The sequence below is a fragment of the Apteryx rowi genome, unplaced genomic scaffold, assembly GCF_003343035.1.
Source record: "Apteryx rowi isolate R43461 unplaced genomic scaffold, aptRow1 scaffold_413, whole genome shotgun sequence".
Taxonomy (NCBI): Eukaryota; Metazoa; Chordata; class Aves; order Apterygiformes; family Apterygidae; genus Apteryx; species Apteryx rowi.
The window spans coordinates 705841-729613 of NW_020450645.1; the positions used below are offsets into that span (position 1 = coordinate 705841).

General features: G+C 38.6%; 1 protein-coding gene across 1 annotated transcript in view; it reads right to left on the bottom strand.

Moving 5' to 3' along the window:
* Positions 1 to 367: 367 nt before the first annotated feature.
* ATG3 (autophagy related 3) overlaps positions 368 to 23773 on the bottom strand; it is a 23595-nt gene continuing 189 nt past the window's right edge. The window contains exons 2-12 of the mRNA XM_026075897.1: positions 20955 to 21007; positions 17525 to 17574; positions 16199 to 16269; positions 14301 to 14408; positions 13288 to 13337; positions 11359 to 11440; positions 10800 to 10834; positions 9933 to 10088; positions 9317 to 9444; positions 2338 to 2406; positions 368 to 598 (exon numbers count right to left, since the gene is read on the bottom strand). Of these exons, the coding sequence (XP_025931682.1) occupies positions 517 to 598; positions 2338 to 2406; positions 9317 to 9444; positions 9933 to 10088; positions 10800 to 10834; positions 11359 to 11440; positions 13288 to 13337; positions 14301 to 14408; positions 16199 to 16269; positions 17525 to 17574; positions 20955 to 21007 (884 nt within the window). The 3' untranslated portion in view covers positions 368 to 516. The remainder of the gene's footprint in view (positions 599 to 2337; positions 2407 to 9316; positions 9445 to 9932; positions 10089 to 10799; positions 10835 to 11358; positions 11441 to 13287; positions 13338 to 14300; positions 14409 to 16198; positions 16270 to 17524; positions 17575 to 20954; positions 21008 to 23773) is intronic.

Below are 23773 nucleotides of genomic sequence, written 5' to 3' on the forward strand. Positions count from 1 at the left end.
TTTAACATGCAGTTAAGTTTTCATGACATATAATTATCAATTCTTCTCTTCGAGTTCTCAAAGCTTGTGTCCAGTTAGAGGGAAACATACTGTTCATAACTAGGAAAAAAGTTAGCTCACACACAAATTTAAATTTGGGGGGGGAAGGGGGAGAAATCACATATTCAGGAATCATCTTAGTAACGAAGCCAAAGCATTAGGCTTCTACTCAAAAGCATATTTTAACTTCTGATAAAGAGAAACTATAGTCTTCTACTGAAAGGAAGCTGACAGAACTACTGAGAAAAAAATTCCACCTCCTAGTGCAGTATGTGTATAGGAATGAAAGTGATTTATTTATTACACACAAAGGTTTTTATTAAAAGGCTGGTAATGGAACAGTTTATTTTAATGCATCAACTTGATAAAAGGTTAGAATTACAGAAATTGTGTATAATGTTGAATAAGTCACATGTATGGGTTATTTAAAAAAAAAAGTCAGATTTGATCAGTAGAAGAGAACATCTCTTATTTTAGTTACATTGTAAAGTGCCTTGTGTAGTCATATTCTATTGTTGGAATGACCGCTTGTACAAATTTCAAGAAAATAAGAAGATACCTGAGTTTCTAGTTAAGGAAAAGGCACAATAACTAGAAATGGCATAAAATAAAGCAAAAATAACATCCAAATGGTCTGTTCACCAATATTTCCTGCTAATGGTAAATTAACACTTAGGTTAAGAGACTTGAGAATTAAGACAACAGAATCTTGGTAATAATATCTGATGCTTGCCCAAACACTCGAACCTTACTGTTTTAACTTCAGATCAATTTCCCTGCTTTATTTTCAGTAAATCTTATTAAAATCACACTTCAATATTTACACCTCCATTTACACACCTAACATTTGGTACTGATAAATGCCAAGGCAAATTTGCACCTAGCAAGGCTAATCACTAGCTACCTTCCTGTAGCTACAGGGGAAGTGAGGCTCCTTCTCAGACTTTCAGAAGCTCAGAAAAAGAAATAGGCTGCTATTCTGAACTGTCTTTTGGAAGGGCTCCTTCCTGTTGACGAGGGAAAGTAGAGTGATTAGCTTTGCTAAGCTGAGCAGTCTGCCTTTTTGAGGGAGACCTTCCCAGTCCCCTTTGCGTAAGTCACCCTGGAAAACACATTGGGCCTGAATCTGCAGTATGCTTGATAACTGTAAACTGAAACATCTGCCCACCTGGGACTGTAGCAGACAGCCAACTCAAAAAATAAATCAGTTACATTAGTATTGGATAGAAGTAAAACCTACCATTTTGGCACATCAGTCTTATAGATCATTTCTCAACAAACACAAACTGGATGATAATGAAGTGAAGAATTGCCTCTAAGCAAATTGAGATTTAACAAAAAAAAGTAATCAAGATTTTGAAGATAAGCTATTTCTAACTACTGAGAAGTGGAAGACTCGAACTACTCAGTCAGAAAATTTATTTTTCAGTTCAGTTTCAGTTGCTTACTGCACAATTAGAGCAAGTCTCAACTTATACAGTGAGCATGAATCTTTCTGATTCAGGACCTATAGGTGCTCAACAGCTTTCTAGCAGCAAAAGCAGTTAGATCACTATTTTGAATGGACATACTTGCTCCTACCATGGAAGTTACTCCAGTCAAAAAGCATTGTAGCAATTACTACAATTTAAGAACAATCACCTCACTAAAAGAAAATTCTAATTGTGAGGCATTAAATATTGATGTTCAGAACTGTTTTAGCCATTTTCAATGCTTTTCTGTTAGTTGAATGTTTTATGAATATAAGGTCTTTCAAACACTGCTCATGTGCAGATTAGAGAATAATGGGACCTCCACACCTTTCAGAACCTGAATATCAGATCTGAATCTACTATAGTAGCAGCATACTTACATTCTTGAATCATTTACCCTGTGATCATATTATACCATGGATTCTCAAACCTTACTTGCTCAGGTACCAACAGCAGGGATGATATTCTGGCCAGAGTCTGTGAACCTCCATCTGCATCCTTCTAATACATCCTCCCACAAAGGGACCTCAGCTTCAGGCTCACAGCTACCTTTTCCACCTCTACAAACAAGGGCTCAACCCTGTCCCTTCAATCTTCACTACTTTCTGCTGTGGCTCCTGCTCCCCCCTCTCACTCTCCAGGCAACTGATTAGCTGTGTCTGTTGCACAAAGGTGCTCATCCCACCACTACAGTAAGTACTACCACAAACAGCTGTTGACTACTTCACATACCACTGCATTCCAGTTTAGGAACCCCAAGGCATGGATTAGTGCCTTACACTGCAGCAAATCTCTAAAAATACCATGCAGTAATCAAAAAGGATACATGTGAACTCCAAGTTCTCCCCCACCTTCTGCAACAGTCTCAATTATTTTCTTCATCACTTCTGCATGCCTAAAAAAACAAATCAGAAACAGTAAAGGTATTTAAAAGAAAAGTAACTCCTTCATCTCTATAAAATCAGGTTTTATGCAAATTAAATAGTTTTGGCTAGTTAGCTTCAGCAGCAGCAAGAAGAAACTTTACTTTTTACTAGTTTACTAGGAAAATAGTCCCCAAAATAACTGAAAGTTAATATTAAGTGATGAATGCAACAAGTTATCTGTCAGCCTCTTGCCTCCACAAGGAAACAAAGATGCTCTATGCTACAATCCAGACAGAGTGCCATAATAAGAGGCAGTACATTTTGCTTGTCACTAGCATAATTTTTAATTGCTAAATTCCATCGAAGAAGCCATCAGATAAGTCTCCAGAAGCTAATCCTCCTCCTCATCAGCAAGCCACCAGAAGTTTCCAGCTGATCCCTGAGGATGATGCCTAGGAACTGATGCAACTTTGTTAGCTTCCTTCGCTGCACTCTTAAATTTGCAGAATTTAAGAAATATCAAACACTTCTGCAGTTTGTATTGAGTTTCCTAGGAAAGGTAGGGTTAAATCAATCCTGTGTGAATTCAGAACTGTTGCTCTGGGACTGACTGATGACATGGAAACCTTCTCTGGCCACAGCTGTAACTTGGATTCTATGGCAGATTAATAGTTCTCTAAAGTACCTTCTGCTTTCTCATGATTAAAAACGTCCCCAGGTGCTGAAAAGCACTTTAAATTAGACTGTTATTGTAAAGCATTCTTAGGGGATAAACACTTCATTAGACAAGTGCTTTGACATTAAGTGATCAGTGACACAACAGACCTATTACAAACCACACAAACAACTGGGTACAAAGCTGATTCTGTAAATACATCATGGAATCACAGAATAACTGAGGGTGAAAGAAACTCTGGACATTGTCTAGTTCAACCGTCCCTGCTCAAAGCAGGGTAAACTAGAACAGTTTGCTCGTGACCTCACCTGATCTGGTTTTGAATATCTCCAAGGATGGAGACTTCAGATCTTTCCACGACCAGTTAAAGTCCAGATGTAATAGTCTTGTTTTCAGGATAGCTCTTACACCCCATAAATCAGGGGATGAAGAGCACACCAAGTCAGAGGAGAGAACCACTGTATGACCAACTGAGTTAAAATAAATAATAAAAACCTCCCAGGTGTGTAATTGATCTTAACTTTATCTACCCTGCAACTTTTCTGATTTAAATTCGTGATTCTGTATGCAATCCTTAATCAGTGAGGCCAAGCAGGGTTATGGACACCCACCAACACTGCAAATTATTTAACAATGTTAGTTCAAAATATTAATCCCGAAACAACTAATGTGCTTACTAAGAGCAAGGAAGACTGGTAAGCATGTAACTTACTGAACATGCTTTGATACCACGACGCAAACCTAAATAAATGACTAATAATTGGCATTTAAAAATTTACCCCCAAAGCTAATCATGCTGACAGTGACTAGGAACAGAAGGAAGGAAGCTGTTGCAAAGTTTCTAAAACACACTGTAAACAGGAACATGAAAGTCTGGAGAAATACTGAAGGTCAGCATTTGTCATTTGCTGTACTGTTTTTCCTTACAAACCAGTCAGGCCTCACAGTTGATTCCAATTCTATTGGCTCCTCATGATGCCTGTGCAGAACACACTTGTCATATCAGGTGCCAGAGGCAGCTGCTTTGACACAGAAACCTGGCCACTATCAAAATTTAAGCTTTGACCTCGTCTGTAGCGATGGGATATTTTTTGTACTGGCCCAAAATACAGGTCATCTTATGACCATTAGAACTCTTTTACGGAACATTGGCTCAGCTTAGTAAGTCTTACTGACATGTCTCAATGAGGTTTAGTTTCGTAAGCTTTCAAAGGGCAGGTTAGATATCTGGAAATCTGTATCAGCCACCATGACAGTCATTCTTATAGTCCTCCGGTAACACATTAAAAGCTTCAGAAGTGCTTTATAACCTTTCAAAAGTTTGTTTCCCATTTTCAGTTTCCTTCTCTAAGAAAATTTTGAGGAATTAATATGAAGCATACATTCCCCCCCACCCCTAAATTAAAAGAAATAAGATAACCTCGGGAGAAATGTAATTTAAGGACTCTGCTGTCTAGAAATAGATTTCTTTACTTCTGATTAAGATTTTACTCCTGATTAAAAAAAATAAATAAAAAATCCTATCATAGCCCCAGATAACTGGTCTTCTTTACTCAAGATGACTGCAAATATTACATGCTCACCAATGCTTGTTTCAGGACCTGTTTGTAGATCACCGTCAGCTATCAAATAAATCAGACATTTGAAACATCTACTAAAACCACTGCATTTACTTTCTGGTGTATCAACTGATTATTGAGGTGGTTCAAGTAATATAAGGAGTTACTTGTACTCTAAGTCAGTCAGACACTGCTGTTCCTATTGAAAAGGAGCCTATTTTTAGACAGATTAAATGTCCCTTCATGCTCACATTGAGAGTGTTCACTTTCTAACTGAAGACCCCTCTTCTGCTTTGAAAGTGACCAAAGCTTTCCAGTCAAAATATTTGTCACTAACTTCACTTTGGAATTCAGCATAGCTGTCAAACTGACACTATCTGTGTTTCAGCTGGAAGGGAAATACATATCATCAGAAAGTAAAGGTCAAAAATAAGGGCCCTCCTGACATAAGGGAAAAAAACAGTGATTGGTGTCATCTCCCCCCGCCACCCCAGTTCAAAGAAAGAAAAAAAAGCCTTCCACAGGGCTTTCAGTGTAGTGGACAACAACTATTAAGGCTGCATAACAAAGCAGAATTCAACACTCCTTAGGACAATGTACTTTTAAGTGAAATTTAGCTATAAGTTTGATTCGGTGTCTGTAACTGCTCACACGAGACAAGCGCATGGAAAAAAAGAAACAGATTGGTCATCTTTACTCGAAGCTTTCAGAATCTGCAAGAACCCTCAGTTAACCTTAAGATGTACAATTCAGTGGTCCTTGCAGTTGTCTCTACCCACTTCCCTGCAGGTACTTAGAGTACATATACAGAACAAAGAACCAAGACCTTAGAAGCCTGTCACCAACTATTCCAAAATAGATGAAAAATTCTTGGAATTAACATAAGTAACTGGTATCTAATTGTAGATGCATTTAGTGGTTAATCAGCTTTGTAGTCCATTCATAAAACTCACACAAAACCACTGAAAACTTTGCTTAAATCAGTTTGCAGCCAATTAATGCGGAAGTTGAGTAAGTTCCTCCCACCACTATCATAAGAAATAAATGATAAAAACGCTGACAAGAAATACAACTTCCACCAGGGCTGCCCGATGAATAGTTTCAACCGACTACTCAAAATAGAAGCAATCTCAAGCAGTTAACAGTGACATTCCCCCATTTCAATGCCTTCCTTTGACACAGGGTATAAAGACTTACACGTCACAAACAGCCAGGTGAGTTTAGCACCATCTAAATATCTCACATTACACAATTATTGTAACATGCAGGAAAGCAACAGCAGCAGAGCTAGCTAAATATTGCAATTATAGGCCTTCTTAGTTGTAAGCCTTATTAAATTAAGGAAATGGAATAGCTCACCTTAGGGAACAAAAGAACATATTTAATGCTTCAAGATTCAAGCAGCATGAGACAATTCATTTAGCCAAGGACTTTACAATATTGGCACCTAGCTGTTTCACAGAATACCATTTAAAACTCATTTTAGATATACTATCAGTTAGCCACTTCCTTCACATTTCAAGACAACCCTTTCAAACCTTCCAAGGTCAAGTAGTTGCATCAGCAATATCAGAAGCAGCTGCCAGTCAACTAGATGGCCTTCTTTTTGGAAAAGACTAGACAGGTTTCTCTACACCTTCTAAGACTACCAGTGAATGTCTCACTGCAATATTAACTTTCTCTTCCATCCTAAAAAGATTAACTGGAAGTAGTATCATAAGGCAAACAGTTTCTTCAAGAGTAGATGTGGACTACATAACAGGCACTTCGCTCTCTTAAGAGGAAGGAATGAACGCATACACTAACAGCTCCCCTCCATGAAGAATCTCAGTCTGAATCCACAGGCTAGTATTAAATCTGTGTTCTTATTCTGAGCAGGAGTTTGCAAAATTTATAAAATGGATTACACCATAGTCACAGCCCAGCATAAAACCCACAGCTCTACCTAACCAGCCAGGGCTGTCATTCCCACTTATCTTGGAAACCTGTATCAACAGAAGCTTCTTCCCAATCAATTAATTAGCAGGGCTTCCAAGACCTCTAAATCAAGCCACAGCTTCAGACTTTCTTCTCCTTTGCTGATTAATCATCTTCCTTCCTAGCCAGTCTTTTATGCTCTCCACCTACATTCATCTCACCTGACACTCCTTCAAAAACACCAGTTATACAAGGAGCTGCATTTACTTTTAATTCCAAAATCTTGCAGACAGCAAAAAATAAGATCAGGGTCACTAACAGGTTGACATATTAAAACAGATGTGTTCACAAGGTACAAGAAAGACCTTACTGCATTAAACCAAGAGTCTGCCTAGACTTGCTTCTTGTCCAACAAGCTCATAGAAGGTGCTCAAGAAAGAGGCCAGAGCAAGCATCTAGCAGTGCTTCCACAAAATACTCCTGCAGTCTCCAGCAGTATGTCACCTAGGGACTTTCTAACTCAGAAACAATAACTTTACCCTTAAAAACCTTTGACAAATTTTTCCTTTCATTAGTGTCATACTGCTTTCTAAATCCAACCTCAACTGTTCTGTGATTTTGTGAAGGGACCTCTGGAGATCATCTAGTCCAACCCCCCTGCTCAAGCAGGGTCATCTAAGTTTTTCCTTATGTTCAGGCAGAACTTCCTGTGTTTCAGTTCATACCTGTTGCCTCTCGCCCTGTCACTGGGCACCACTGAAAAGAGTCTGGCCCCATCTTCTTTACACCCTCCCTTCAGATATTTAGATGCATTGATAAGATTCCCCCCTCAGTATTCTCTTCTCCAGGCTGAACATCCCGAGCTCTCTCAGCCTCTCCTCATATGAGAGGTGCTCCAGTCCCCCAGTCATCTTAGTAGCCCTTCACTGGACTTGCTCCAATAGCTCCATCTCTCTCTTGTGCTAGGGAGCCCAGAACTGTACACAGCACTCCAGGTGTGGCCTCACCAGGGCTGAGTAGAGGGACAGGATCACCTCCCTGGACCTGCTGGCAACACTCTTCCTAATGCACCCCAGGATACCATTGGCCTTCTTGGCCACAAGGGCACATTGCTGCCTCATGCTTAACTTGGTGTCCACCAGCACTCCCAGGTCCTTCTCNGCAGAGCTGCTYTCCAGCAGGTCARCCCCCAACCTGTMCTGGTGCMTGGGGTTATTCCTCCCYAGGTGCAGGACCCTGCACTTGCCTTTGTTGAACTTCAKGAGGTTCCTCTCCGCCCANCTCTCCAGCCTGTCCAGGTCTCTCTGAATGGCAGCCCAGCCCTCTGGTGTATCCGCCACTCCTCCCAGTTTTGTATCATCAGCAAACTTGCTGAGGGGGCACTCTGTCCCTTCATCCAGGTCACTGGTGAAGAAGTTGAACAAGCCTGGACCCAATATTGCCTGCTGGGGGACACTGCTAGCTACAGCCTCCAACTAGACTCTGTGCCACTGATCACAACCCTCTGAGCTTTGCCATTCAGCCAGTTCTCAATCCACCTCACTGCCTGCTTATTTAGTCCATACTTTATCAACTTGCCTATAAGAATGTTACGGGAGACAGTGTCAAAAACCTTACTGATTCTATTTAAATTAATATTTAATTAGGTGTTGTGCATAGAGTTTACTCCTTTTGTTTGCTTTCAAAGTGCCACCTGCAAGTTGCATTCAATGCCACTGGTTTTGCTATTGGAAAAAGACTGAACACCTGTTACTTGCTTATTCACCTTCTGTGGCATGATGGAGGTCACTGTCAGCTGTCTTCCAAGCTGAAGGGTACCAGGTTGTTCAATTGTTTCTTATCTGAAAGCAGCTTCATACTCTTCAGTTATTTTGGTCACCCTCTCCTCTCTCTACCTTTTCCAGTTTCAGTCTTCCTTCATCTCAAAAAAGATATAATGGATGACTAGAGCTGTACTGCAGTATTCAGCATGTGGATGGCCCAAACTCGAAATCTGAACTTTTTCCATATATGCAAGACTATTCAAAGAGTGGGTTTTTTTAGATAATGGAAACCAAAGCATAAATTCACATCTCCAAGACCTTCATACTATCAAAGCATTGAGAAGTTGCACTGTTTAAGATGCTGGCTCTGTATCACTAAGGCAGGCCTACACCTAAGAGGAAAGGCACCTTCAAAGACCTAGGAAAAATATCTGTGTAGCTAGTCTAACTACAGTCTCTCTATATCTTCACTGAGAAGTGTGGAAAACGCAGCAGAAGAGATCCTCAAAAATATGACGGTTTTGCCCTCATGTTCAACAAATATTTCAGTATAGCAACTACAGGGCCTCTATTTACCACCATAAAATTCCAAGGACTTCTGGGGGGGAGTAGAAGGTAGTTTTTACAAAACAAGAAACATTATTTACTTCAAAATAGCTCTTCCTGCTCCCAAAGTATACATTATACTTTTCCCCTAAAAAGCAGCAAACTAAGAGAAAGTATGGGAAAACATTCTTCTACAGAGAATTTCGGTAGTCTGCCCTCTTCTGGAGTCCATAGGAAAGCAGCAAACTGAGTTGAGCACAAACAGAGCTCTAACTGTGTAATATGCTTCCAGAAGCAGGCACTGGAATCACTTCAGGGAACTACTGCTGTCTGTATTTCATCCTCCCTCAGGAACCAACAGACCACCACAACAGTCAAATGTGGAAATACATCCAAAAAAATCTGAACCCAGTTTTTAAGAAGATCAGTAAAATGCCTTATGTCTGTATGCTGAATCAGACCAGAAACAAAGACTTACCTGCATGGATGAACTGAGCACATGGGAGGAGGAGGAAGATGAGGATGGTTTTCAATTGTCACTGTTTTCTTGACATGATCTTGACTAATATCTTCATACATGTGCTCTACTGTTAGAGGCTGCCGTTGCTAGAAGGAGAAAAGGAATGTAAGAACAAAAGCATTACTAACAAAATCTTTTGCTCCTTTGCAGCAATTCTAACACCATTAACATATGAAGTTCCATAAGCTACAAATGTCTAACATGCACAGTTTCTAAGGGACACTGAAAGAATGGAGAGCCTTAAAATCCATATAGCATAGGCATAACACCACCAGATTTCAAGAAGCCGGATTTACTTTCTTCTAATTTGTGCTACGTTACCAAGTACAATTTTCAGGCTATTTAATTGTTTCTACTTCTTGCAAGTTCTGCAAGTCCCGGCTGCAACCCTGACCATATACTGGCTTTATCACTATTTCTTCCCTTTAACTTGAACTGTGTATAGGCAAGTAGCAACAGAATAGCTATGCTATTTGACATGGTGAATCTAATCTCTCAGAAGTTAAAAAACAAAACAAAACAAAACCCCCAAACCAAACCAAAACAACACCCCCCCCCACACACACAACTATACCTCATCATATCCAAATAACCAGAGCCTTGGAGTTTGGTAGTATTTGTCATAAGTTATATAGAGATCATAAGTTCTAGTCTGTAGAATAGCATCTTCCCCTCCAACATCAACTTTAGCTTTGTTAGCTTCTACAATCTGTCTTGTGTCAAGTGTTGCCTGGTTTTCAAGGTAAAAAGGACAACATTAGTAAGCAATACAACATACCTAATGGCACAGTCTTATCTCTTCTCCCATTCTAAGCAGTTTTCTAAGGCTGCGAAAACTGAAGTTAATGATCTTAAGTGAACATTAATAAGTGCATTTTTTTTAAATTAGAAATATCAATTCCCCCACCCCCCTTTTTTAAGTTGTCTGTTTTTTTAAGAAACCCTGCAACTACACTGCCAGATCCCCCTCCCTCCTTTCTCCAATAACTTTTGAGCTCAGACAATTCCAGTTCATAAGGTGGAGGTCTCAGTTTATGCAGGTTATACTTTAGGAGAGTGCTCCAAATTAGCAGTGCCCCCTCCTGTCTCTCATGACAGTCTGGAGCATTAGTGTAATCTATTGAACCCATAAGCCAGTCAATCACCACACATGGGCCTTAAGAACAACCACTGCACGTGATACCTCCTGTTAACTGTATGGAAGCAAAGTGGAAGGGGTCAGTGGAGAATGCAAAAATCAGCAACCAAAATCTTTGATGACCTAAGAGTTAAGATTATTGCAGTAGATCTGCAGAAGACAAATCCACAGGAAACCAGGCTCAGTCCCACTGCACATAAAAAGCTTGTTATGTCAGCCATTTGTCAGCATTATTTTTACTTGCCCTGTGCTCATACTGGTAACATGCATTGTAACAGATGAGATAGAAAACTGTTCACTCACATCATCTGTCTCCAAGAGCCCACTTTCTTCATATTCTGAAAAGAAGACCCATAAAATTCTGTGTTCAGCTTGTAGCTAGCTGTCATTTCTCATTCAGAAACAATTCCTTAAAAAAAAGATCTACATGTATCTAAAGATGTTTTATTTGAGCAGATTTCCCAAACCCCAAACCAGACAATAGTCTTTTCTTAATTCAAGTTTTACCCAGACTAAGTATACGATGAGCAATCCTTAAAGAAAAGCTTTTTAGTAGGCAATTTTCAGAGTTTAAGTCTGGCTATGAAGTAGGAATGAATCTGTGTTAAATCCCTAATTTTAGCTTACTTGGATCTGTTTTGCTACTCAAACTAATTTCCCAGTCATTAGAATTCATGCAGGATTATTCATGAGTTAGAGAAATCATGCATCAATAAGTCCATATGAAAGAAGGCAGAGAGCAAGTGCCTGTTGAGATTTTTAGCAGGAATTCCATGAAAAGGAACAGTAGTATTTTCTTAAAGCACATTGCTTTAGTTACAGGCCTGCAAAAGTACATCCCATCCAAGTTAACAGGAAATACCTTCCATGTCTGCAGCTTCCCCTTCATCTTCCTCATCATCATCTTCATAGGATGCTGAACGTTCTGGTATTTTTATATTATCCTTTTGAAATTAAATTGAAAACACCGTTTTAAAGACAGCTGTGTTTAAGATATAAAACTTAACAGCCTCAGCAAATTTATAAAGTATTTACAAGCCCAGTCAATACATAAAGCTATCCAGAAAAACAGCTTCCTCAATATTAATGAGGACTATTCTGAACACAAATATTTTGAAACCAAGTTTGGGAATTACAAATCCTAGCCTAAAATCCACTAAGTTATCCTTTGAGTTTGTAGATTGGAATGATTTAATTCATAAGCAAGAAAGAATAAATATGGAATGAAGCAGCCCATAACTTCTTAAAAAGAAAAAAAAAGCCCACCTATCTCAAATGAAAGGCAAAATCATTAGATAAGAATTTCCACCAAAGAACATAACTTTAGCATCACACAAGCCTGTTTAAATTGATTGGGTTTTGTATGTACATTTATAAATATAACTAAACATGCAGTTTAAGATTTGGTGTGATGTAACCCATAGTCAATTGTGCAACTGTTCCGTAATTGTTTTTAAAACACATAAGAGCGCCAAAAGGTATCATATTTTGATACTGTTGATGGAGGAAGCAGAGTCCAACAAAAATGAATATGGCATAAGTCCTCAGCCAGCTTTTTCTTTTTGGCATGGCACGCCTACGCATAACACTTGTGTTAGAAGCTGTTTTAATTGTAAACATTAAGTGGCCAGTTTCCTTACTGGAAAAAACAACAAGAAACTAAGTTGTGAAGTGCTTGGCATACAGTACATAAACAGAAAAACAAAGATTTGTCATTCTGGATTGGACCTGTGGTCCAGGAAGTGAAGTACTGTACAAAGTAGTTTTTTCTACATACAACACATCAGAGGTCAAACCCACTTCACAACACACATTGGCAGTTATGCATTACTGTACATTCCACAAGTATTGTGCTTTGTAGAAATAGATGATCTTTAGGTATTCCTTGAATTGTTTCTTCCACCCTTATGTTTTTGACTTGTGAAAAAGTAGTATTTTTATTATGTTGAGCGCAGACCCTCTTGAAGTACATGCATGTCAGTTAATTACATCAATACTGTCCTGAGTTGTTTACAATTACACAGTAGTGTGCGACAGCACATTCTCTTTTTCCCCTCATTTTGAGAACCCAAAGCTTTGTATTGGATGGTTTAACAAAACTACTGTAATTCACAGATAGAACTCCATTTTAGCACTCAACTTGTCTTTAAAAGCATTTTGTCTCTCTCAGTACCTATCTCCCCGTTTCTTAAATATGTTAGCTGATGTTTCCATTCCAAGTACTTCCAATTGCTCTCAGTTTCCTGAGTGCTTAAGTTTTTCAGATTTGGCTCCTGCTACTGAGTGACATTTTTGGAAACTGATAATTTAGTAAGACATATACCTTTAGACAGTTTTATTACTTCTGAAACTGAGGGCACAAGTCTGTCAAACAACATATTTAAACTCTGCTTGCAGTAGGTAAAGACTGTGAAGAAATACTTTACACTGCTGCATGGTTTTCCACTACAATGTTTTCTTTATGCTGGATCTCCAAACGTTAGCTTGAGACATGAGGATACGGTATCACTGTAAACAGATTTTTACTTTCAGTTTGTAGAAGCCTGGCACAAAAGCATACTGGCTAAAGACATTACTAGAGGAACACTGCCTTGGTAAACACATGGTAATAAGGGGATGCACATGCTTAAACTAGCATCACGGGCTACTGCGTTCAATGAATATTTACAACATGTCTTCTAGTGGCAAAGCATATATTAATTTTTCACAAACAGTACTAAATTGCTGCAAGTAAGACTTCTATTGCCTTTAGGTCCTGTAATAAAACAAGAAAAAGTTTAGAAACAAATACCTTACTGTCTAGTGTGATCTCCTTAATTGCTTCTGTTGCACCCACTATACCTGTTAATGGAGCAAGACGACTATTACAAGTTTGCACCAAAGCATCTTGTTTCTTTGCTACAGAATACTACAGTAAGAGGTTGCAGAGGTCTCAGAAAGCAACATATGATCTTTCCAGTTATATCTTGCAACAGTTTTAGAAATTGGAAAGGTAATTTATTTGGTACTGGTAGCATGCTTCGTGCTGGACAAGCATGAACAGGCCATACCCGTGACATTGGAGCACAAGATAGTGTAGCGCTTGCATTTCAAACAAGTTTTGTTGATAGAACACTGCAAAGTAATCTGAATTTTTATCTTAAAGAATTTATGTAAATAATAAGTTTAGGATAGTATTTCAGTGTACTGGCACTTAAGTCACAGTACTGGAAGTCAATTTCATAAGGGAGGCACACATTTGTGAATATTTTTGAGCATGTTGAAAACAGAGTTCATGACAAAGCGTTATTTGGCAAAACACTCACAGAATGGTTGAGGTTGGAAGGGACCTCTGGAGATCATCTAATCCAACCTCCCTGCTCAAGCATGGTTACCTAGAGCACATTGCCCAGGATTGTGTCCAGACAGCTTTTGAATATCTCCAAGGATGGAGACTCTACGATCTCTCTGGGCAATTTGTTCCAGCATTCTGTTACCCTTAGAGTAAACAAATTTTTCCTTGTGTTCAGACAGAACTTCCTGTGTTTCAGTGGTGCCCACCACCTCTTGTATAATAATAAGTAATTTGTGAATATTGTCAAAACCTCTAAAGAGCAACCTATTTCAGACCTATACAGGCATACAGCTAAACACCTGAGCAGTCGTACACAAACCAGTTGGGTAGCTGACAATGTAATCTAATTCTTCCAGATTAGATACTGATACACAGCCATCTATACGTGAGAAAGATTTCACATTTGAAGTTTAAAACCAGAAAATCTTTTAGATTAACAAAAGCAAAGTCTGAGACAAGAATCTGAATACCTGTATTGTGAAAAGTGTCCACCCATCCCCCATCACCATCATCTTCTTCTATAATTGCTTCCTGTTCATCTGAATACTCCATCTGTTTACATCTTTTGTAGCATGGCACTGCAAAAAATTGCAAAACAAAAATGACTGCAGCCATTCCCAAACAAAACAGATGGAAGCAAAAATTTATCCTACAAAGCCTTCTGAAATATGGTGGTCTTTCATATATCCTTATTTAAGTAATCGTAGAGCTATCTTTTGGTTACAAAAGCACGAAATTATATCACAGTATATCACTTGCTGTGGCCTTAAAGTTCATTCTTCTGTTACCCATTAGACCACTTCCACCCAGACCCATAAGGATGAGAAAGCAGTTAAGTTATCACATCTCCTTAGACTGCCAACTCATTTGCTAATGACTGGAGACAACCTGTTAGTTTTCTTCACATCACTAAACAACTTTCAGTCTGAGTACAACTTGCCTAGATTAGCATCAGGAGTTTACTAATCTGATTTGTCTTCAGAATTCTGCTAGAAGTTTATATCAGCTATTTATGCAATACATTAGATGTGTTTAATTATAACTTATCATCTAGAAGTTTGGAAGGGGTTAAAATTAATGCATTATTTAGAGTAATTTCAGTCATACATATTACAGAGCCATTCAGGAATAGATTTAAACACAGTTTTCAGAAAACAGTCATAGAAAGAGTGAAGATCTGATTACAGCAAAACAGACATTTTCCATGAGCTTAAACAAGTCAAAAATGCTCCTTTTCTACGGTCTGGGGAAAACAATCACTGCACAAAGTACAGAATTTGTAAACTGCTTGTCAGTCTTTCAGAAAGGAAAAAGGGGGTGAAAGTCAATGTGGAAAGTCATCCCCCAGTTTATCAGACTTCCAAAATAGAGTCTGTAGACAGCTCTTGACCTCCCCCTGGCCCACAGCTTTTACTCAGGTGGTAGGCCTATGTGCCACTAACAACAGAGATGGCACAGACAGGAAACACAAATATTGGATAGTTGTCTTTTGAAATGTGACCTAGAAGGATCAGAGCAGCATGGGACCCTGGAAGGGGGAGAAAAGAGAAATTGCAAATAGATCAATTGGCCATCCAGCCATCAAGACTACCTTAAAGTCTGTCCAACAGTACTATTAGCATCTGCACACGACAGTGCACTGCAAGACTCCAAAAGCCAGCAAGTGAAATCAAAGTATGAAACACAATCCAGTGCAGTTAATCTCTTCAGGCTGTTGTTAGTACTGCAGGTACATCTAATGGCATCTTTAACCTTAGATACATTTTGCTACAAGATCTTTTGAGTAAAAAAAAGTTTCCCTATAGTTGCGCCAAGATCTTAGCTTTCTTACCATTTTATTAAAAAGACAGTCACCACAAGTACTATACATACCTTTGAATCTGATCAAAATTTGATTTAAAATGGTATTTATATCACTATTATTGAAAGTGATAGTGATATTAACTACATATCTTAAGCAGAACTAGAAGTACCAATGTTACCATGAAAGACATTTTGGAAACTCTTCAACAACCCAAGTTTTCCAAAAGAAGAAGGAAAACAGGTGCCCTTTTTCCTTGTTAGAAGGTGAATACAAGTTGAAGGACTGGACAAAGAAAAGGTAGACAAGGAGGTTTATGATGTTTAAGCTTAACTTCTACTTCAGCCAGGCAAGTTGCATTACTAGTATAAAGCCTCACTAACATCTGGCCTAAGGAAAAGATTTTAGATGTACAGGTGCTTAAACTTTTTTTAATATCACAAAGCTAAAACATCTGAAGTGCAAGATACTTGCTTCCCCTGTCAATACAGACAATCAGTAGATTTGATAGCACAGGCAACCATGCTATCAGTCCTAAGAACACTTGTATTTAAACTTCAGCCTTACCATTTTTAGTTACCAAAAACTGTTTGTCTGTTGGCAGATAAGCCTTGACTTTTAGTTCTTCTCCTGAAGCCCTGTAAAATGAAGTGCACCATAAAAGGTTGAGAATTTGATGATACGTAAACAAAAGAACCCTTCTATTTTCAATTTTTTAACAGGAACATCTTATGTACTCCTCTTGACCTATTCCCAGAATTTGCTCTCCATGACTTTGCTCTTGCCTATACAAAGGCTTTGATATACAGGCATGGGGTCAAAAAGGTTGGTCATCCCTAAACTATGGAGTTTTGAAATTAAAATATTCTCTGCTTCAAAAACTACTTTCACTTTGAGATAGGTGACCAAAGACACGTTGACAGAACATAGTCCCGTCTGTATGACGTTTACCAGGACAGGCAATAATATGTTCCCAGGCATTTGTAGAAAGTAACTTTAGAAAAAGCAAGAGACAGACCTCCAGAGATATAAAACCTGGCCATCATCACTAGAGCTTAATTTATCTTTGCCAAGCTCACATTACTCAAGCACTGCTTTCACCTTCAGTGGTTTCTGGATTGGAAAAAAGTCTGTAACATTCTAAATAGCTTGACCCAAACTGCTGGCACACAGGCCAGATTCAACATCATGTTTTCTCTGAAAGAGATGGTAAAAAGGCAAGAAATGATGATTTGAGAATGTCAACTCCTCCTTCAACCCTGCATGGCCCAGTATAAAGTCAAGAACCTTAACGAGGCAGAGGGCACAGGCCCTGCCCATCTAGGCACTGACTGATTAGTTTTTATAATGCAAGACTCCAAAAAAACACAAGAAAATACTTTATCTGCACCCTTCCTGTACATGGGAAGGGTAAGAGATTTCTAAGGGCAAGTGTGGCACAAAGTGATCTGATATGGACCAACCTGACCAAATTTAATTATCACATGATTGTTTAAAATATAGCACTTTTAAGCAGCTCTTAGCAATTCCAGTTGGATATGGTCTTTTGTTTTTTGAATTAACAATGCTAAGACAAGCTCAGGGAGACACACTGCTAGTGAGGCTTAGGCATTGAAAGTGTTCACAGGACATAGTAGCTTATGTACAGCCTTAGGAAAACAAAACAAACAAAACCAAAAAAAAAAAATCACAATTGCTACTAGCAAGAGCAATAAATAAGACCTGCCTGACTTAAAGTTTATATAGCCTCATCGTAAAAAACAGTAGAAGTTCTACTGCAAGAGTCAGCATGGTATTCTGAAATGAGACAACCATTTATTTGCATCCAATGGAAATCATGTCAAAGCATAGGCAGGGATGCAAGCTTTCTATAATTCCTTTGATTTTACTTACCATTGCCAAGTAGGACAGTGGTGAACTAAGTGATCTCCAGCTGCAACAAACTGTTAAGGGCAGGAAAAAAAAAAAAAAAAAAAAAAAAAAAAAAAGAGTGCTGTTAAATATAATATAAGGGAACAGAATCTCCAGCTTCAGCAATATTAGTATTTCAGTTGTACATTCCTTTGATAAATTAACTATGTAAAAAAGTAACTGTTTACATCTGTTTAATAATTTATTTTCACTCCATTTCTCAGTTAGCCTTGAAAGCCCACAAAGATTAAATTGACTTTATCTGAAGGAAATACGTACTAAGCTTCACAATAGCAAATTCAGAAAAAATTTCAAAAGCTCTGGTATTATCAGTCTTGCAATTAGCAAGAAAGCTTATTAGACAATTGTTTACTTTGTGATGAAGAAAATGGTTTTATTTACCAATCTTCCAAGTTTTTAAAGACAGCAAAGAGAGGTTAATGTGAAAAGACTAATAATTGAATTTAAGCTTTCCCCAAAACTAAACTAGTAAAAGCATTTCTATATTTTCCTCAAGTTTCAGCTGAAAAAAAAACCCAACAAGAACAAAAAACCCAAACACGCTCAGTTCTCCTTCAGCGGTCAAAACAGTTTTGCAGCAAGATGAAAAAAGTGAGATTGACACCAATTCATTGAACCCGTTGAGAGAACTGCAACAGGGGAATAAATATCATACATTTTAAGTAATGACCATAGCTATGATAGTTCTTCACCGATATTGCTTAGATATGGATACACAAGTGCTTAGTGCATTGAAAACTTGTGTAGAACTTATTCTAATAAAATATATTAAAAACCTTCACACTACTTGTTCTTAGTATCCAAGATACTTATTAAAATTGTATCACTATTTGAAAGTGATATTAGAAGAGTCATGCTAGGCTCACGTATACTAACTCATACTCCACCCAGTGAAGTCTAATCCACTGGGCTTTTCTTTCTGCATGAACCCGAGGAAGGCAAACCTGTGTTTAAGAGCGATTTTTTCTGCATTTTGCATCAGTTAGTTTTGAAACTGAGATTCATACTGATTACTACAGTTGCTCTCTTGTTTTGAAATGCCAGTTTATAACATACTTCTCAGTTGACTGAAAGTTGCTGTACAGTGACACCAAAGGCTTGCTGCAAAAAGATGTCAGCTATTTTCTTGATGTGTTCTCCAAAGCAAGGCACGTCAGCATAGTGGATAATACCACAACATGCGTTCTATATGGATTAACAGATTTAATCTCTGCAAAAGTGATTTCTTTCACCCACTTTCCAGGAAAAGTCTCTAGCAAAAGAGAAATCTTCACTTGAAAGAAAAGAGTAATTTCTCACAACACACACATGGAAATTTTAAAAGCCATTAGTCTTTGAAGAATGCTGGAGTTTCATGCGTTACAGAATTTTACATAATAAAAATATATATGCTCAAGTAATTAGAACAATGTTTGTGGCACTGATGTAAAGTGCTCTTTTGGGGTCTAACAGTGTAAGTTTCTAAACAAAACCAAACCAACCCAAAAACTTAAGTTTCATTTGCACTTTCTTCAGTTTGGACAGTATAACTAAGCTAGTTGGTGTTTCACTTTCTACTTCCCAAGAACTAATGCTACAGTCCTGAATTGGTATTACAAAACTGGCAAGAGAGCAATTTCAGGACGACATTTTTTTTCTACTTTTGGAAAGAATGATTTTATAAGATTTGCCTGTAATTATATATGAAATTAAAACAGGTGGTGTTCTGAGGTATTAACTAACAAGGACTCAGGCAAGAATTTGTTAAAATTAAATCAAATGCACAGATACATAAAAAGAGGGAGTGGGTGTTGAGCTTGATTAACAAGTCATCTTTAGCCTTATTGCTACTAGATTTATCTTCAGAGCCAAACCACAAGAATTCCACCCAGTCTGACAATGGTCACTGTCTCAGACTAAAACACTGGAAATATAAGTTAAATTGGATCACTTGGGTAATGAATCTCAAATTCATTCAAAGACAACATCCTAGCATCTTATAGATGCTGACAGGATGAATAAAATGAATTCTTCAAAGCAGTTATCAAAGGAAATGGTTATACACAAAGATTGTTTTGTTAGATTTAGGTAGGACTTGAACATAATGGTCAAAGACATCAGAGAGTAGAAAAGACTGTTCAAGGGATGACCAGCAATTCATGCTGAATGTAGCACAGTGTGGTTTTTGCCGTTCTACAGGAAGGACCTTTTCTTTCATCATTGCTACAAAAGTTTTCTTCCATGGATCAAGTAGGGATTAAGCATTAGTAGAACATTATCTGGACTTTCACCAGCAACGGTTATATTTCTGATTCATATATATATATATGTATGCATGCACACGTGTGTGGGGGTGGGAAGGGGAGGGGAGAGGAAGTGTGTGTGTAAACTCTATATACACACACACGCGCGCACACACAGAGATTATCAGAACAGTAAAACACTATATTGTGAAATGTGTTTTTTGTAGCAGTGCTCTTCTGGACCACTGAAAGCACAAGCACTTGCACGCCACATAACGTAGCACAAAAATACTAGGTACCAACATTAGGAAAAATACTACTGTTCACATTATTTCCTTGAACCCACCATCATCTGTTTTTTTTTTCCATCTTATCTTATCTTTTGCTTTTTGTCTCATCTTTCTTTCATTCTACCCGTCAATCTTAATATTACTTTCTTATGCACCTGTAAATACAGTGTATTTTCAGAACAGCAGCGCTTTAATATGAGAAAGCACAGAAAAGTCAAATAGCACTGTATGTCAGTCTGTTTTATTTAATTCTAGAAAAATTTCTGTTGTTTTTCCTTCAGAGCAGACTCCTTTAAAAACTACTATGCTTGGCAGCAATCCAGAATACAACCAACTTAAAGCAGCTTATAGAGAACAAGGACAATTAAAAAAAAAAAAAAATCATTGGATGCTTGTTGTGGACAAGCATACATAATGATTCTGCCACAGGCTTGGAAAGAACCAAAAGTGAGGTAAGTGAGGACTGTTTCCAAGACACGAGAGGCACAAGTTCCCCTCCAAATTGTTCATGGGAAGAGCTTCTGAAATCAACACATTTCTGCATTTCTATTCTAGTCCTTAACTCCCATGACAAACAGAACTGTTGACCCAGCATGAGCTTCCTTACTTGTATTTCAGGACACAGTAAGGGGGAAAAAAAAAATGCACCTCACATTCAGATGCCAAGTGTCATCTCAAGAGGAATTCTGCTGTTGATCTACTTCTCCTGTAGAGTAAAAGGGTCATTGAGAACTTCCACTTTGTGGAAATTATTGCTTCAAGAAGCAATAATTAGTCGACAAAGGCATGAACTGCTTGAAATGAACATGGCTATTTTGAGTAAAAGTTTCCATTACTTTCATACTTTCTAAATATATTTCTAAGGTTCTAAATACTTACCTCTTCAGGTGTAATTACTCCAGTTTCTTTAAACTTGGACTCCTGCAATAAAGAAAGTTTAGAAATGTTGAGCCCTGCTGACACACCAGAGTCCCCCACTTTACTGGTGAAGAAAAATATCTGTTACTTTGTTGCAAAATCTGGGGAATCATCAACAGAACACATATATAAGGTATTTTTTTTTCTTTATTACTGACATAACAGACTGTAGGAAAGGAAATCCCTTGCACTCAGTATTACATTTGCCAGTAAGAGACAGGAAATCAGTAATTCTCAGTCACAGGGGACTGTTCTAAGCTGTGAGCAGCAGTACAATGTATCAATACAATGCTCTGAAGTTAAAAAAAAGTCATGAAATGAATGACTGAACCATGTCCATGGTAGTTAAAATCATGTAGAAAGTTACTGGCTTTTGTGTTCCTGTTTCTATGCCTTCATTACATGGAAACAGTTTTGATTTTCCTCATATCGTCATGTTTTTGTGGAGGACAAAATAGTTGACAAGAAGCAAAATGATTTAGTTTTATATGGCAAAATGAAACATTTTGCATTAAAGATGACATCTAGAAAGTTTAAAGACAATATTTTTTGCATATTCAAATCTAGAGTGATTCTACTAAGACTTGTGTTTTTGTTTTTTCTGCAGAAAAGCCTCAAGCACCAAGGAAGCCTTTTTCCCCTAGCATTAGGGATATGGAAGAATAGCTTTTGAACAAGAACAATATTTCCATAGCATAGCTCACTTCTGAAGTTTTTGCCTCATCGATTACTCAAAAGTCTGTACTGCTAACCATCATTAATACTGTATCACTTTCTGCCCTGAAGAGCTCATGATTTTCTCATCAAGACTAAAAAGCAGTGGCTGAAAAGGACCTCACTTCTGGCTACAACTTCAGCTCATTCAGTCATTAGTAAAAGCATAAAATAAAATCAGCCATTGCTAAGCATAGTTATTCTTAATGCTTGACATGACCCCTTTCTCTTGAGCAGACATTTAAGAACAAGATAAGCCAAACAGCTGTTGTACAAACATTGTAGCATCACTATATGCTAATTAACAAAACCAAAAAACCTAAACAATCCTAATTTAGCAGTTTAGATTGCTATAAAACTGAGAATCCTTGCTAATGCATTATGCCACCACACAGATGGCAACTAACTGATTAACCTCAAAACCAATTATATGCACGAGGCAGCATGCACAAAAATGGGTTTCTGAAATTACATAGGACAAAAGGTAAAGTACCCATCTTCTGTTCCCTTCTGTTCACTTTTTCGTACACATTCTGTGCTGTGTAACCTAGTGCAATGCATAGGTCTAATTTCTTTTCAAAGTTAGAAGTTGGAGTATTTATTTCAAACCCCTTTTAAAGGAAACAGATATACAGAATATTATCATTTTCTATGCATGGAAGGTTCCACTCCACCTCCCCCAATACATTTTGTTTAGGGACTACCAGAGAGGACTGGGCATTAGAATTCCTGCACCCTATGCCCGGCATAAAACACCAACTTTGCAATGGCAACTACACAATGGTAAACAAACCACTTCACCTTTTCCTGTCACAACTTCCCTTTAGCCTTCATACACTACATGAGCGGGCAACATTAGAAAGGTCCATATTCTATCCAGTAAATAGCATGCTATTTACATCAAAGGGACAAGATCAATCTATAATTGCATGCCACTGTCTTCTATCCAAAGCTTTAAGCTGTAGAATATGTGGCATATAAGGTTATACTTTAAACCACAAACATTGGCTGTCATTAACAACTACAGCAGACATTTTTCCCCCCCAAAACCTACAACAAAAACATGAAGAATCAGTAGTGAAAGCACTGATGACAAGTTAAACTCAAACTTTAACATCCAGAGCTGGGTGTTACATGAAGTATTTGTAAAAAGTAGGTAGAACATGGTACATGGTCTAACAACTGCAAAAAAGCACTTATAATTTGTTTCTACCAAAGTAAACAATAATAGGCAACATGAAGGATGTGCAGTTTGCCTTTATAAGCAGGCTGTTACAATTTACTATCAAGGACAATGCAACCTATTTCTACTGTATACAATTATTTACTGTACACAGGCTTATACTAGTACAGTAATACTGATACAGAAATAAACTGTAGTACATAACTTTCTAACTGCTTACATAATGGAGATGATACTAGCTTCTTCTGTTAGCAGAAAAAGTTGCACCCTTATCTAAAATAACTACTGTAATGCATTCCTGAAACCAGACTTAAAGCTATCAGTACCCAAGCACCTTTTCATTTCCAAACCTGGTCATCCAATCAGCTACAGTTTATCTACTTCAACAGAAGACAGCAACAAGCAAGTTATCCCCTGAGCAGTAGAGCCAGCAACACCCAGTTTACCACAGGCCTGTGTCTCCCAGTTGGATGCTCCCACTCCTAATAAGCTGCGAGCTCCAAGTCAGCTCCCCTCTATCCCTAAACACCCCCGCGCCCGGTGCAGGATCGGGGCCGGTACTTTGCTGCCCCAGCACACCCACCCGGAGAGAGGGTGAGGGGAGACCCTCGGCCTCTGACGTGAAGCCGCCCCGGCGGCGCAGACAGCCGAGGCCGCAGGCGCCGGGCCGCCCCCGGGCAGGCGGAGCGACCCCAGGGCAAGCGTGCGCCCCCCGCGCCCCGCCAGGGCGATGGGGAGAGGCCCGAGCCGGCCGGAGCGGCCAGGAGGAGCCGCTAGCGACCGGGCAAGGAGCCGCACTGCGGGCGGCACCGGCGCCCTCGCCGCGCAGTCTTCCCGCCCCCACCCACCCTGCCCCTAACGACCCTAACGGCCAGGGAGGGCG